Source organism: Solanum lycopersicum, chromosome 1, assembly GCF_036512215.1.
Source record: "Solanum lycopersicum chromosome 1, SLM_r2.1".
Classification (NCBI taxonomy): Eukaryota; Viridiplantae; Streptophyta; class Magnoliopsida; order Solanales; family Solanaceae; genus Solanum; species Solanum lycopersicum.
Genome location: NC_090800.1, coordinates 37,583,104 through 37,597,421, shown reverse-complemented (window position 1 = coordinate 37,597,421; position 14,318 = coordinate 37,583,104). Strand labels below are relative to the sequence as shown.

The following is a 14,318-nucleotide window of genomic DNA, read 5'->3' as shown; positions in this document are numbered from 1 at the left end:
CATAACAAGTGAACTTTGTTCAAGTGTAGGATCCCCAAAATATTACCCCTCACAAGGTGAATCCTTCAAAACCTTGCTCAATACAAATGATTCCCCCTAAGAACCAGCTCACTCTACTAACTCAATTAGTATTTTATTAGTAAAGGTGTCCTCCACCAAATTCATCTCAACCATAGACCATCACATTGGGGTAAGACTTTTTGTTTTGGTATTATTTAGGGCATGGATTTCTTTTGGGTCAAGTGGAAGAAATAGGTTCAAGTTCATTGACTTTATATTTAATCATGAATAATTGTAGCGCACATACCTTATTCTCTCTCGTGCCAGATGCAAATACAATGTTTATAGTGCATGAGTAGCATGAATTTAAAAGTGGTATAGAAACATAAAACTTAATGTACAAAACTGAGCATAGAATTCAAGATCAGAGGGCAGAATGCGCAATGTTCATTAGCCATTGAGGGATTCTCATGTGTCCTTAATCATCCCCCAAGTTCCAAATTGTTCCTTTTGAAAGTGTTTTCCTTGGCTGATCATATTTTTGATTGATTGATCATCTAAGTGCGCATATCTGTTAGATACGACATAGGTTGGACCTGTTTCTTTCACATGCTTCTTCAGTTTTTCCCTTTTTTTTTCTCTTTTCTTTTTAATGTTATTCATCCATTACCCCTTTTTTCAAGCGACAGGAATTTCTTCCAGTTTCAATCATGCATCTGAAGCAACATGTTCCATTGGTGAATGTTGCATGCTTCCTCTCACTTTTCCTGCAAATTCGAAGGTGTTAGATTTAAGAACTTATACTAGCTTAGGTCCTTTGTATTGATAAAAAGGATGAATCAGATATATATTAATCCATATTGGTAAAACATTTTTAGATTTTTTCTTTTGCCCCAAAATTTTCCTTTGACGTGATTCCTCTCTTTTACCATAGTTGATTTTTCTATTTGAGAGTTTTGAAGTTCGTATCCATGTGAGCTATAACTGTTGGGCAGGTACAACTTGAGTGACCACTACTACCACAATGTTTGCACAAATAAGAGTTTTTTAGGGACTTCTTTAACAAAACATATTCCACCTTCAGTGTTATTTTTTCTATTACTGAGTTGAGACACAATCATTGAGTATTGAGTCCATTTGTTTTCCCTCTCAAGCTCATACTTAGTTCTAGTTAGGTCAAGATTTATTCTTCTAGATTTTTCCTTTCAGAAGATAGTTCATTATTTAACTTAATTAGATCTTGGCCACATTTTATTTGATCACCACTAATTATTTCTTTTCCATTCCCAGTAACACTTTGTTTCAAAATTTCAAATTTGAGAGGAAAAGTGTTGGAATCAAGTTGTTGTACTTGTTCCTTTAGAAGGTAATTTTATTTCTTGAGATCACAACTAATTTTTTCAAAATCAATATATTCATATTTTAAGCTGGTTAAGGAAGTCAATAACTAATCTCTATTTTCATTCCACTCTTGGAGATTATCCATGAGTGTTAGAATAAAGGAAGATAAATTTTTCTTTGAAAAACCTTTTAGTTTATTTTTAAGGTCAAAAAGATTTACCTCCCTTTTTTTAATGTCTGATTCAGATTCTGGTTCAGATTCCTCCATGGCCATCAAAGCAACATCTTCTGTGAATTGAGTTGTTTGAACATGTTCCCCAATCAATAGCAATGTCAGATTCTTTTTCTTTGCTCGGAGAAGTTCCTTCATTTGCATTTATCAATGTGTCCCAAATTTGTTTCTCTATAGTACAACAAGAGATGCAATTAAACTCGTTTGGTCCAGGTTCACATACAAGGATGTACTTAGCTTTGGCATTCTTTGTAATCATTCTATAATTAGCTTCTCCATATTGTGTCTTGGGCTTTGGAATGACTTTTCCTTCATCATCCTTCATCATAGGAATAAGGAGACCATTAATAACTGTCATCCATAATTCCATAGTCTTTGGCTTGTAGAAAAACCTTCATTCTCGCCTTCCACCATTGATATACCGTGTTTTCATGGTATTATTAATACATTTTCCTTAAAGTTTAATGTGTCCAAAAGCATTTTTGTGCTAATTTTTATACAAGTTTCTCTTTATTTGCAGGAAATCTGTCCAAAGATGAATGCAGAGATTTTGAGCGAAGAAATGTAGAAAGACCACCTACGGAGCTTGTGACGGTCCGTAGTGCTTGTGACGGTCCGTAGGTGGCAGCGTAGTGTAGTTGCTGAAGGAAGATGGGGAAGTCTGACCAAGTGTGGGGTTACGGAGTCCATGACGATCCGTCGTGTCTATGATGGTCCGTCCTGTAGGTTCGTCATGAAGTTCAGAGAAGTAATCCCAGTACCCATATTCCAAGAGTTAAAGTGTTTTGGAACGAACACCCTTGACGAACTGTTGTACCTGTGACGGTCCGTCCTGCAGGTCTGTCATACTTGCCTTCGAGGGTAATGAAGAGAGCAGCAGAAGAAATTGCACAAGCATGGGATGATGGAGTCCATGACGGTCTGTCGTGACCATGACGATCCGTCGCGAGGTCCGTCGACCCAGCTGCATTTTGACAGATTTCAAGCAAATAGAGTCCTTGTTTAATTAGGTTTTTATTTTCGATAAATAGTTCAAAAAACCTGGTTTTTGAGGTTAGACTCGGTATTATTAGTTAGACTCGGTATTATTGTTAGATATTATTAGTAGACACTATATTATTAGACTTTTGATTATCATTAGACTTTTTTGGGAGATAATTAATTACTTTGAGATTCTTGCAAGTGATTATTGGTGATTTTTGGTGATTAATCAAGCAAACTTTTGGATTTTACTCTTTCTCATTGAAGTAAGTACATGAATTCTTATATAATATATTTGAATATTCTGATTATGACTATGGGTAACTAAACTCCATAACTAGGGTTGTGGGAACCATAGGCAAATACTGAGATAAAACCTAACTAAAATAACAATTCTAGAATAGTGTCTTGCATATATTAATAATTCTTTCACTTAGAAGTCTTTTTAATGGATGGTCAACGTTAGAACTCGCCTTAATGCTACTTGCCGGACCAAGGAGGTAGATAATAGGAAAAGACTTATTAAAATAGATTTAAGTCTAAACTATTTTCCTCGTGGGAACGATACCAACCTCACTAGTTGGGTTATTTACTTGACACGACTGCTTTACTTTTTATTTGAGAAGTAAGTTTGAGCATATCAAATTTTGGCGCCGCTTCCGGGGATTAGAGCTTTTAGATTAACTTAAACTTATTACTATAGTTTAGTTGGTATTTTCTTGATTTTACTTTGTTTTATTGTTTTTTATTTGTGCAGAACCATCTTTCTTGTATGCCAAATACACGGAGAGGAAGAGAACCCTTGTTTCCCTATGATCACGAATTAGAGCTTACCCTACGCAATATGAATCGAAACTTGGGAATAAATGATAATGATCCAAACAGAACATCCCTGCTCCGGTTGATATTCATGGTCAGTTGTTACCCGATGCTCCGGGTGAACACCAACAGAGGGGACAAAATCCCGTTCCACGACCTCAAGCATACTATAGAGGCTATGATAACATAGCAGACTCGGATGGGCCACTTGTCTTGCCTCCTCTACCCACAGGCCACACCTTTGTGATAAGTAGTAGCCTGATGCAAATGCTCACTTCCAGAGGTTTGTTTTCAGGGATACCTTCTGAGGATCCACATGCCCACATAGCTAAGGTAAGGGAAGTGTGTAAAAGTTGTGTAGGGAGGCCTGACTTGGACTTAGATGTAATAGGGCTCAGAGTGTTTCCTCTCTCACTGACGGGAGAGGCTGCTATATGGTTCACTGAGCTCCCTTATAACTCAATTTTCACTTGGAACCAACTAAGGGATGTCTTCTTAGCACGTTACTATCCGATCTCCAAGAAACTAAACCACAAAGACAGAGTGAACAACTTTGTGGCACTACCAGGAGAGTCAGTTAGTAGTTCTTGGGATAGATTCACCTCGTTCTTGAGAAGTGTCCCAAATCACCGTATAGATGATGAGTCACTGAAGGAATACTTCTATCAGGGACAGGATGATAATAATAAACCGGTGTTGGATACTATAGTAGGTGGATCTTATGGAGAGTGACCTTATGCTGAGATTGCTGAAAAATTAGAGAAAATCTCATGAAATAATAAAGCTTGGAGTACTAGAAAGTCAGATATCGGGAGAAACACCTTCGCAGTGCAGTCCACTCACAACCCTGCCACAGATGAGATTCGTGAAGAAATGGCTCAGATGAGAACTAATCTTGTGTTGGTACTAAAACATGTCACTTGGGTGTCCAAAAAAGATAAATGCAGTCAACTACCTGTCTAATCCACCACCTCCTAATGATGAATGCTATTATGCGGAGGACACCTATTAGTAAATGAGCAGATGGGGGGTTTCCGACCAAGCTCCCAAGTCTCAAATCAGGATTCTTGGCGCCATGGTCAAGGGAGCCAAGGTCGTAACTATGGTAACTACAACCGTGAGGGTCATTATGTCCGAGATGGAAACTACAACCGCGATAACAACTTCAACATAGGTAACTAAGGTAACAGAAATGATAGGAATAGGCCCTATGTCCCTCCTCATAATCGTGAAGTTACTCCTAGGGATGGTGGAGATAGTATGGCGCGAGTTGAGGATATGTTGCACAAAATGATGAAGAGGTTCGATGCTAGTGATGAGCACATTAAAGAGTTAAGGTGTGATTTAGCAACTATTGGGCAAAAAGTTGATACGCATGCAATATTAATTAAGCAGATCGAGTTGTAAATGGCCCAATTATCTGCGACAGTGAACACACGGCAACCGGGCACATCTTCCTACCAACACTGTCCAAAACCCAAAAAATGCTGCTCACTGTATGGCGATCACTACTCGGGGTGGTAAGCAAACCATTGACCCACCTATGCCGTCTAATGAGGAAAATGTAAGAAAGGATGATGATAAGGTGGTAAAGGGTAGTAGTGAAGCAAAGAAAAGTAATGGAAAAGATGCAGAAGTACCTATGAAGGTAATTCCCATGCCTAGGCCACCACCACCCTTCCCTCAGAGATTAGTGAAAAAACCAAGGATGGTAAATATCGGCGTTTCATAACAATGCTGAAGCAGCTTTCTATAAGTGTCCCTTTGGTAGAAGCTCTAGAACAAATGCCCGGTTATTCCAAGTTTATGAAAGATATGGTTACAAAGAAAAGATCGGTCACTTTTGAGGATGATGATAGACTGCAGCATTGTAGTGCTATTGCTACAAGATATCTCGTGCAAAATAAAGAAGATCCGGGTGCATTCACTATTCCTTGTACAGTCGGGTCATTAAATTTTGCGAAAGCATTATGTGATCAGGGGGCAAGCATAAATCTCACGCCCCTCTCAATTTACAAGAAGTTGGGTTTGGGTGACCCAAAACCCACTGCGATGCGGCTACTGATGGCTGATCGAACAGTGAAAATGCCTATAGGGATACTCCATGATGTGCTAGTAAAAGTGGAGTCATTCATATTTCCAGCAGATCTTGTTATTCTTGATTGTGAAGTCGATTTTGAAGTGCCTATTATTCTTGGGAGGCCATTCCTTGCTACAGGTAGAGCCTTAGTTGATATGGAAAAGGGGTAGATGAAATTTTGGTTGAATAATGAAGAAGTGACCTTCAACGTTTGTAGGACTATGAGGCAGAGAGGTGAGCTCCAATCGATATCCACCATATCCCACAAAGAAAAGATGAAGGAGGAGAATGAACAAAAAAGTGCAAAACAAGAGTTTATGGTTGGGGATTTGGTGCTTGTAGACAGTTCTGGGCTTGTCTTCCGGGCAAGCTCAAGTCCAAATAGACTGGCCCTTACTTGATTACCCAAGTATTCCCTCATGTAGCAGGCATGCTGGGTGCCATAGTAGATAGTTGATTACAGTAGTTACCCCTGTTGAAGTTGTTGTCGCGGTTGTAGTTTCCATCTCGGACATAATGACCCTCACAGTTATAGTTACCATAGATCCGACCTTGGTTCCCTTGACCTTGGCGCCAATTATCCTGATTTGAGCTTTGACACTCTGTTGGAAACCCCCCGTCTGCTCATTTACTGCATTGGAATCCTCCGCATAATAGCATTCATCATTAGGTGGTGGTGGTTTAGACAAGTAGTTAACTACATTTATCTTTTATGCACCCCTCGTGATATGTTTTAGTACCAAACCAACTCAGTTCTCATCTGAGCCATTTCTTCACGAATCTCATCTGTGGCTGGGTTGTGAGTGAACTGCAAAGGTATTTCTCCCGGTATCTGACTTCCTAGTACTCCAAGCTTTATTATTCCGGGAGATTTTCTCTAATTTTTCAGCAATCTCAGCATAAGGACACTCCCCATAAGATCCACCTGCTATAGTGTCCAGCACTGCTTTATTATTATCATCCTGTCCCCGATAGAAGTATTCCTTCAGTGACTCATCATCTATATGGTGATTTGGGATACTTCTCAAGAAAGAGGTGAATCTATCCCAAGAACTACTAACTGACTCTCCCGGTAGTGCCACAAAGTTGTTCACTCTGTATTTCTGGTTTAGTTTCTTGGAGACCGGATAGTAGCGTGCTAAAAAAACATCCCTTAGTTAGTTTTAAGAGAAAATTGAGTTGTACGGGAGCTCAGTGAACCATATAGCAGCATCTCCCATCAGTGAGAGAGGAAACACTCTGAGCCCTATTACATCCAAGTCCAAGTCAGGCCTCCCTACACAGCTTTTACACACTGCCCTATCCTTAGCTATATGGGCATCTGGATTCTTAGAAGGTAGCCCTAAAAACAAACCTCTGGCACTGAGCATTTGCATCAGGATACTAGTTACCACAAAGGTGTGACCTGGTGGTAGAGGGGACAAGACAAGTGGCCTGTCTGAGTCTGCTATATTGTCATAGCCTCTATAGTATTCTTGGGGCCGTGGAGCGGGATTTTGTCCCCTCAGTTAATGTTCACCCGGAACATCGGGTAACAACTGACCATGAACATCAACCGGAGCTGGGATGTTCTGGTTTGGATCATCATCATTGATTCCCAAGTTTCGATTCATGTTGCTTAGTGTACGCTCTAATTCGTGATCGTAGGCTAACAAGAATTCTCTTCCTCTCCGTGTATTTGGCATACAAGGAAGATGGTTCTGCAAGGATCAAAAACAATAAAACAAAGTAACATCAAGAAAATATCAACTAAACTATAGTAATAAGTTTAAATTAATCTAAAAGCTACTTTCCCTGGCAGCGTCGCCAAAATTTGATACGCTCAAACTTATTTCTCAAATAAGAAGTAAAGCGGTCGTGTCAAGTAAATAACCCAACTAATGAGGTTGAGATCGTTCCCACGAGGAAAATAGTTTAGACTAAACGTCAATCTATTATTACTATTGTTCACTCAATTACTTCCTTGGAAAGCAAAAATGATAAAAGGGGGGTTTTCTATTTCTAAATAAATGAAAATAACTATCGAATTTAAAGGTGAAAACTAACATCTTCAAATGTTAGAGTTTAATCAATTAATCAAAGTAACTAGGGTTTACAAGTTCCCCACAGGTTCATAACTTGATAATTCTAACTACAACAATTTTTTCCTAGTATCTTGCATGCAAAGTGATAAGTTATGTATTTTTAAATCCTTGGTCCGGCATGTAGAAAATTTCACTCCGCACCTTGGTTAGGCTACGTGTGTTGCTATACTAACCCTTATCTTTACCTCATATTAAGCATCGTATTCGATATTTGACTAACTTATTACCTCGTACAGATAAATACTAGCCTATTAGATAGTATACACTAAATCTATGTTGATAATTCTTTTCTTATTATCTACCTCCTTGGTCCAGCAAGTATCATTAAGGCGAGTTCTAACGTTGGTCATCTGTTAAAAAGACTTCTAAGCGAAAGAATTATCAATACATGCAAGAAACTATTCTAGAATTGTTATTTTAGTTGGGTTTTACCTCATTATTTGCCTATGGTTCCCACAACCCTAGTTATGAAGTTTACTTACCCAGAGTCATAATCACAATATTCAAATATATGGTATAAGAATTCAGGTACTTACTTCAATGAGAAAGAGTAAAATCCGAAAGTTCGCTTGATTAATCAACAAAAATCACCAACAATCAATTACTAGAATCTCAAAATAATCAAGAATCTCACAAATGGTCTAAAAAATAATCAAGAGTCTAACCTCCAAAAAGAGGTTTTTCGAACTATTTATTAAAAATAAAAACCTAATTACATAAGGACTCTATTTGCTGGAAATCTGTCAAAACGCGGCTGGGTCGACGGACCTCTCGACGGATCGTCGTGGGCACAACGGACCGTCATGGACTCCGTCGTCCCATACTTGTTCAATTTTTTCTGATGCTCTCTTCATTATCCTCGACAGCAGATATGGCGGATATTCACAGGCACAACGGTCTGTCGAGGGTCTCCGTTCCAAAACACTTAAACTCTTGGAATTTGGGTACTAGGACTACTTCTCTGAACTTCATGACGAACCAGCAGGACGGATCATTTTGGATACAACGGTCCATCACGCACTCCGTAACCCCACACTTGGTCAGAGTTCCCCATCTTCCTTCAGCAGCTGCACTACGACGCCACCTATGGACCGTCACGGGTACGACAAACTGTCACAAGCTTCGTAGGTGGTACTTTTCTGTATTTCTCGCTCAAAAACCTCCGCATTCCTCTTTTAGATAGATTTCCTGCAAATAAAGAGAAACTTACATAAAAATTGGGACAAAAAGTCTTTTGGACACACTAAACTTAAGGAAAAAGAATTAATAATACTGTGAAACCACGGTATATCAGTATCTCATAATATATTTATGTAATACTTGAGAATCTGTTTTGCTTAAACTTAAGGCTAAAATAAATTTGAACTCATGTTTCATGTGCATTGTGTGGTGAGCGTCAGATATAAAATTCAATGACATGACTTTGCTGATCTAGAACTTGACAGAATGTTGGTTGAAACAAAATTTTGAACAACATTTAATTTGGGAAAGGATTATAGACTTTCTTTGATCCAATTGTGTATTTCAAGCTTACCAAATGAAGTGTTATCCATAGAACTACCATTTCAATCCTGAGACATTTTTATTCAAATAACTTTGAGTGCATAAATGCACTATTCCTCGGTCTCACCTCCCAGAGCGCACTATACACATCGCCAAATACTTGAGTTAGGTGCCAAAATGAAAAGGCCAAATATATGAAAGTTAAAGAAAAAAATTACAAAGAAAATCTAGACTAAAAAACAAATAAAAATCTCCAACAAAAATAAAAGGAAGTGAAAAAAAGAAGAAGAAAATAAATGAGGAGAAGTTTTCAAAAAAACAAAGGTCAAATGCGAAAATGAAAATGTTGAGAGGATTGTCTAAACTTTAAGGAGGAAACAATCACTTTATCTCAAATAAATATCCTATCTTTCTTTAGGCCTAAATTATAAGTCAATGACAAGTCCTATTTGATCTCATTGTTTTGTGTTCTCACATTAGTGGATTTTTAGATGAGGGCCAAGCATATGGTATCTCGATCTCGTGCATTAAACATCTTTTTGAGCGCGAGTGAACTCTAAAACGTCCTAAGATTAGAACGCTTCGATTCTATGAAAAAAGACTTCAATTGTCGCGAAAGCATTTGAAACATGAGGATATGAATAATTTTATCCCTTAACTTAGGCCCGATGAACCCATCTTGTAAATACTTAAATATGTTTGAGATACAATTTGAAATTATAGGGAGTATTCAAAGTTGACCTCAAATTTGACTGAAATTAGTTGAATGTGATTCATATGCATAATACTAATTGTTATTACCAACTAAAGTCAAAATATAGACAACCATGAACTGATTCGTTTCTAAAAAAGATGGCTTTGGTAGTAAGAATCAAGAAAATAAATAATAATTTTTTATTGATAAGACCTACGTGTGACCTGATTCTTGCTATACAATATACGTAGGCAGTCTTATCATAGGGCTCGATCTAACAAAATAAAATTGTGTATCCTTGAAATATCATAATAAGATAATTTTTATAGATAATAAAAAAAGAAGGATAAATCAAAAAAGAAGTTTCAAAAATTTCTCAATTTCAAAAATTGAGGTGTATATATATAGGAAACAAACAGCCTATTATCTCTCATTTCTAGGGAACAAACTCCCTAATTGCATACTTGCATTTTTAAATATTTTTTATTGATATAGGTATTTATAATTCATTCTAATGTATTTTTTGGCGCAATCTAGACTCAAATTTAAAAAATACTGTGGTGATTTCAAATGATAATTCTATTTAATAATATATTCTTCAGCATAAGATTTAGGATTAGCAGGACCCTCCTCATAATGAGACTAGTAGGACTCTCCTGGATAATAGGACTAGCATGACCCTCCTCATAATGGGACGAGCAGGACCCTCCTGAATAATGGGACTGGCAGGACCCTCCTAAATAATGGGACTGGCATGACCCTCCTAGATAATGAGACCATCAAGACCCTCCTAGTTCATAATGATACTAGCAAGACCCTCCTGCATAATGGGACTAGCAGGACCCTCCTGGATAATGGGATTAGTAAGACACTCATGGATAATGGGACTAGCAGGACCCTCCTCATAATGGTATTAGCAGGACCCTCCTCATAATGGGATTAGCAGGACCCTCTTGGATAATGGGACTAGCAAGACCCTCTTCGATAATGGTAGTAGCAGGACTCTCCTGGATAATCAGACTAGCAGGACCCTCCTTGTCACAATCGGAGAGCAGCCGCTAGTCGTGACGTGGTGTACTTGACCTCTCGGAGGTCTTGTACGATCCCTTAGACATCATTCATCACATATATATGAAAAGTAGTGTGGAATTAAAAATTTACTTTCAACATAATACGAAAATCATTTCATAGCAACAGAAGACTTTCTAATACATGTCTCAAATTATCTTTCCAATATATGAATAAAAATGTCTTGAGACGCAACCCACAAAAAGTCTAAACATAGTAAAAGACATAAACGAAACATAAGGGTATTGTCCTCAAATGCTATGAAGATTCACCAATCTTCAATTCTTGAAAGCCTTGGAAACTCTGTCCTTCAAAGAAACTCAATCTTCTCAACACCCTACATTGAATTAGAAATTAAGCAAAATATGCGTTAGTACAAAATATACCAAGTATGAAAGCTAACATACAAAACATAAGTTATCCCAAGGGTTAGTCAATAATAGACATAATCATAAGGGATAATAGCATAAACATAACATTAATATCATAAGTATACCAAATCATCATAAAGCGTACTTAAGTTTATATTTCAACTTATGTGTCCTTCTTACTCGAGTTAACTACCTCACAAGCCACCTCAAAGTATACTTGTGTAAGGACATGGTAGCATCCCATTCTACTACCTAGCTAAGTACCTCTTTTTAGTCGTTCTTGATCATAGCCCACTTTCATAACTAAGACCTAAGTTCTTCATAGATAAGATTACTATACCCTTTTGATCATTTTAAAACACACTTGTGCAATGCATATGAGGCATCACATACTACCTCACAGACTAAGAATATCTTAGAGTCATACTTAACATGTTCACCCTCTTTAGTCTCAACATTAACTTAACTCTCTTGACTAAAAATATCTCATATCTAGTCATCTATAACTAGGAAAGGAAACTCTAGTCCAATCCTGTCTCAAGCCTCTTCTTTAGTGACCCTAGGTTATACTTTGTGCAATGCACTCATAGCACCCCATAATACTAATCATGACAAGTATTACTTTTAGGTCCTCTTACTATTTCTTCTTACTTTAGAATCTAGTTCTTCTTTTTAACTTTAGAACACTCTAAGGTACTCTATCTCAATCACGTTTAAGTTCGTTATTAATTTGAACCCTATGAGATACTTCATTAAGTATGTCGAAGTTCCTTTTACAATCATGAACACTACGAGATACCCTCTTGGGTATGTCTAATTCATCCACACATTTGAACACTACGAGTTACTTCATCAAGTAAGTCTTAGTTCATTTTTCTTTGAACACTATGGGATGCTTCTCAAACATGTCTTAGTTCTTAGGATATGGAGATGTCTACTAGGAAACCTTGACCCCACTACGTGAACAACTCCCGCCTCATGAGATCTAACTTTGGGAAAACTAACACTCTACTACGTAAGAGTTCCCCTTAAACATGGATTGTCACCACAATAACTAGGTGTGGCTCTCCTTACTACTTGGAGTCCAGACCCTTGTGTGACAAACCTTCTCATTGACATATCCACTTGGAGTCAATCAGATACTCCTAGATTTTCTTGTCATGCCTTGCTCAACACTTTTATTGTCCTCCATGCTCAAGTGATTCTATCAGTTTCATTTACTAAATTCCTAAATCAACACCCAACACAACAAACTAAGATTCATAATTCTTCACTTCAGTCTATCTTCTTTCGTATGTAGATTATAGGATTATCAAGTATCTCACATTCTTCATTACTTGGTGAATCTAGCCATTATTCATCTTTAAGGTTCAATTCGTACATAACAAGCTAAGATGAATCCTAATCAACAAGGTCTAGTTCAATTCATATATAGATGATCTTTCTATGATCAATTAGTACTCAAGACAATTGCATTAAGAAGATCAATCGAGAATCCTAAATCTTAACCTTAATGGCCTAAATCACCATGATCACCTTCATCATCAAATACTAAATTCATCAAGGAACTTCATTAAAAATATCATATAATCATCATAGAAAAATAATTAAATGCTACCCACTAGATTGGGATCACAAATAAGTCTTACCCACAATGCAATCACAACCCCATATATCTAGATTGGGGTATTTTTGATTTACAATTAAGGGAAGCTAGAGGGACTTCAAGGATGGAAGAATCCATGAAAGAATAAGTTTCACTACCTTTAATCAAAGCCTTAATCTAAGCTTGAAACCTAGGTGAAATTCGTTCTAGAAGTTGCCTCCTTTTTCTCTTCTTCTTCAATGGTGATATTGAGAGAGTTTCGAGAGGGAAAGGTTTTTGTTTTGGAGTCTAGAGTATAAATGACTATATTATTGCTTAAATATTATTAAATACCTACAAAACACCTAAAATTACCGTCCATGACTTAATTATGACCCTAGGTGAATTTCCCAAAGTGTCCTTGCCTTGGCCGAGACACCTGCAAAAAGTTGCACAATAATTCATAAGTACTGTAATTAACCAATACAAATTTCATTTATTTGTTATAAATGCGTATTAAATTATACAAAATAAAGTAAACAATGGTGAAATTTAGCCAAAAGAAAATAAAAAAAATCGTATTATTAATTTGTCATTTTTCTAAAAATAATATGTATTTTTTATTTATGTTAGTGAAATATTTTCCCACATAATTTACTCATAAATATTAAACTCTAGCTTAATCATTAACTAAATTTGTGATTAAATATTGAGTCTCAGTTAGAAAATACACAATAGTTAAACAAAATTACATTAGTTTTATCATGCTTAAGTGATGTAACGATTGTTATATTACATATTCATTAATCATTTTTAAGTGCCAAAATGATATAAGAAAAATATATCCAATATAAACAAGTAAAAAATCATCCCACTTTAGATTAATTTTAGCATGTGTGGTAAGCCACATGATTTTTATTTTTTAATGTATAAAATATAAAAATAAATATTAATTGTATAAGATGAAAAATGATGGTTGTAAAAGAATGTATTATCTATAAATGATCAAAAACTTACCCAATATAACTACACATATAATGTTTGAAACTATCAATATGCACGCACGCACACGCACGCACGCAAACGTGCACACGCACACACAATCACGCTCACCAACGCACGCACACGCACACATATTAATTCAAACAAAAGATCCATGTGGATCAAGGGAAGCGACTACATTTAGACCATCTACTTGATTGTTTGACATAGACATAACAATTGCTAAAAACTTGATGTTTCTATTGCTAGTTTTGTGTCATTCATTTAATTAATCAAATTATGCAAGTCCATTATATAGATTCATACATGTTAAAACTCATATATTGAAATCAGAATAATTAAAATGAGTTACAATTAATTCACGAGCGACAAAAATTAAAATGAGTTATAATTAATTCACAAACGACAAGAATTCATAAGTGATGTAACTAATCAATACAAGTTTAGTTTAATGGACTAAATGTGCATTATATAATACAAAATCAAATAAATAAAGGTGAATTTTAGTCGAAAAAAATCATATTATACATTTGTCATTTCTTCAAAAATAATAGGTAT

At 36.4% G+C, this 14,318-nt stretch overlaps 1 protein-coding gene across 1 annotated transcript in view; it reads left to right on the top strand.

Annotated features, from left to right (window-relative positions):
- The first annotated feature begins 4,871 nt into the window (after positions 1–4,871).
- LOC138341905 (uncharacterized) overlaps positions 4,872–14,318 on the top strand; it is a 34,490-nt gene continuing 25,043 nt past the window's right edge. The window contains exon 1 of the mRNA XM_069294079.1: positions 4,872–5,021. Coding sequence (XP_069150180.1) covers positions 4,872–5,021 — 150 coding nt within the window. The remainder of the gene's footprint in view (positions 5,022–14,318) is intronic.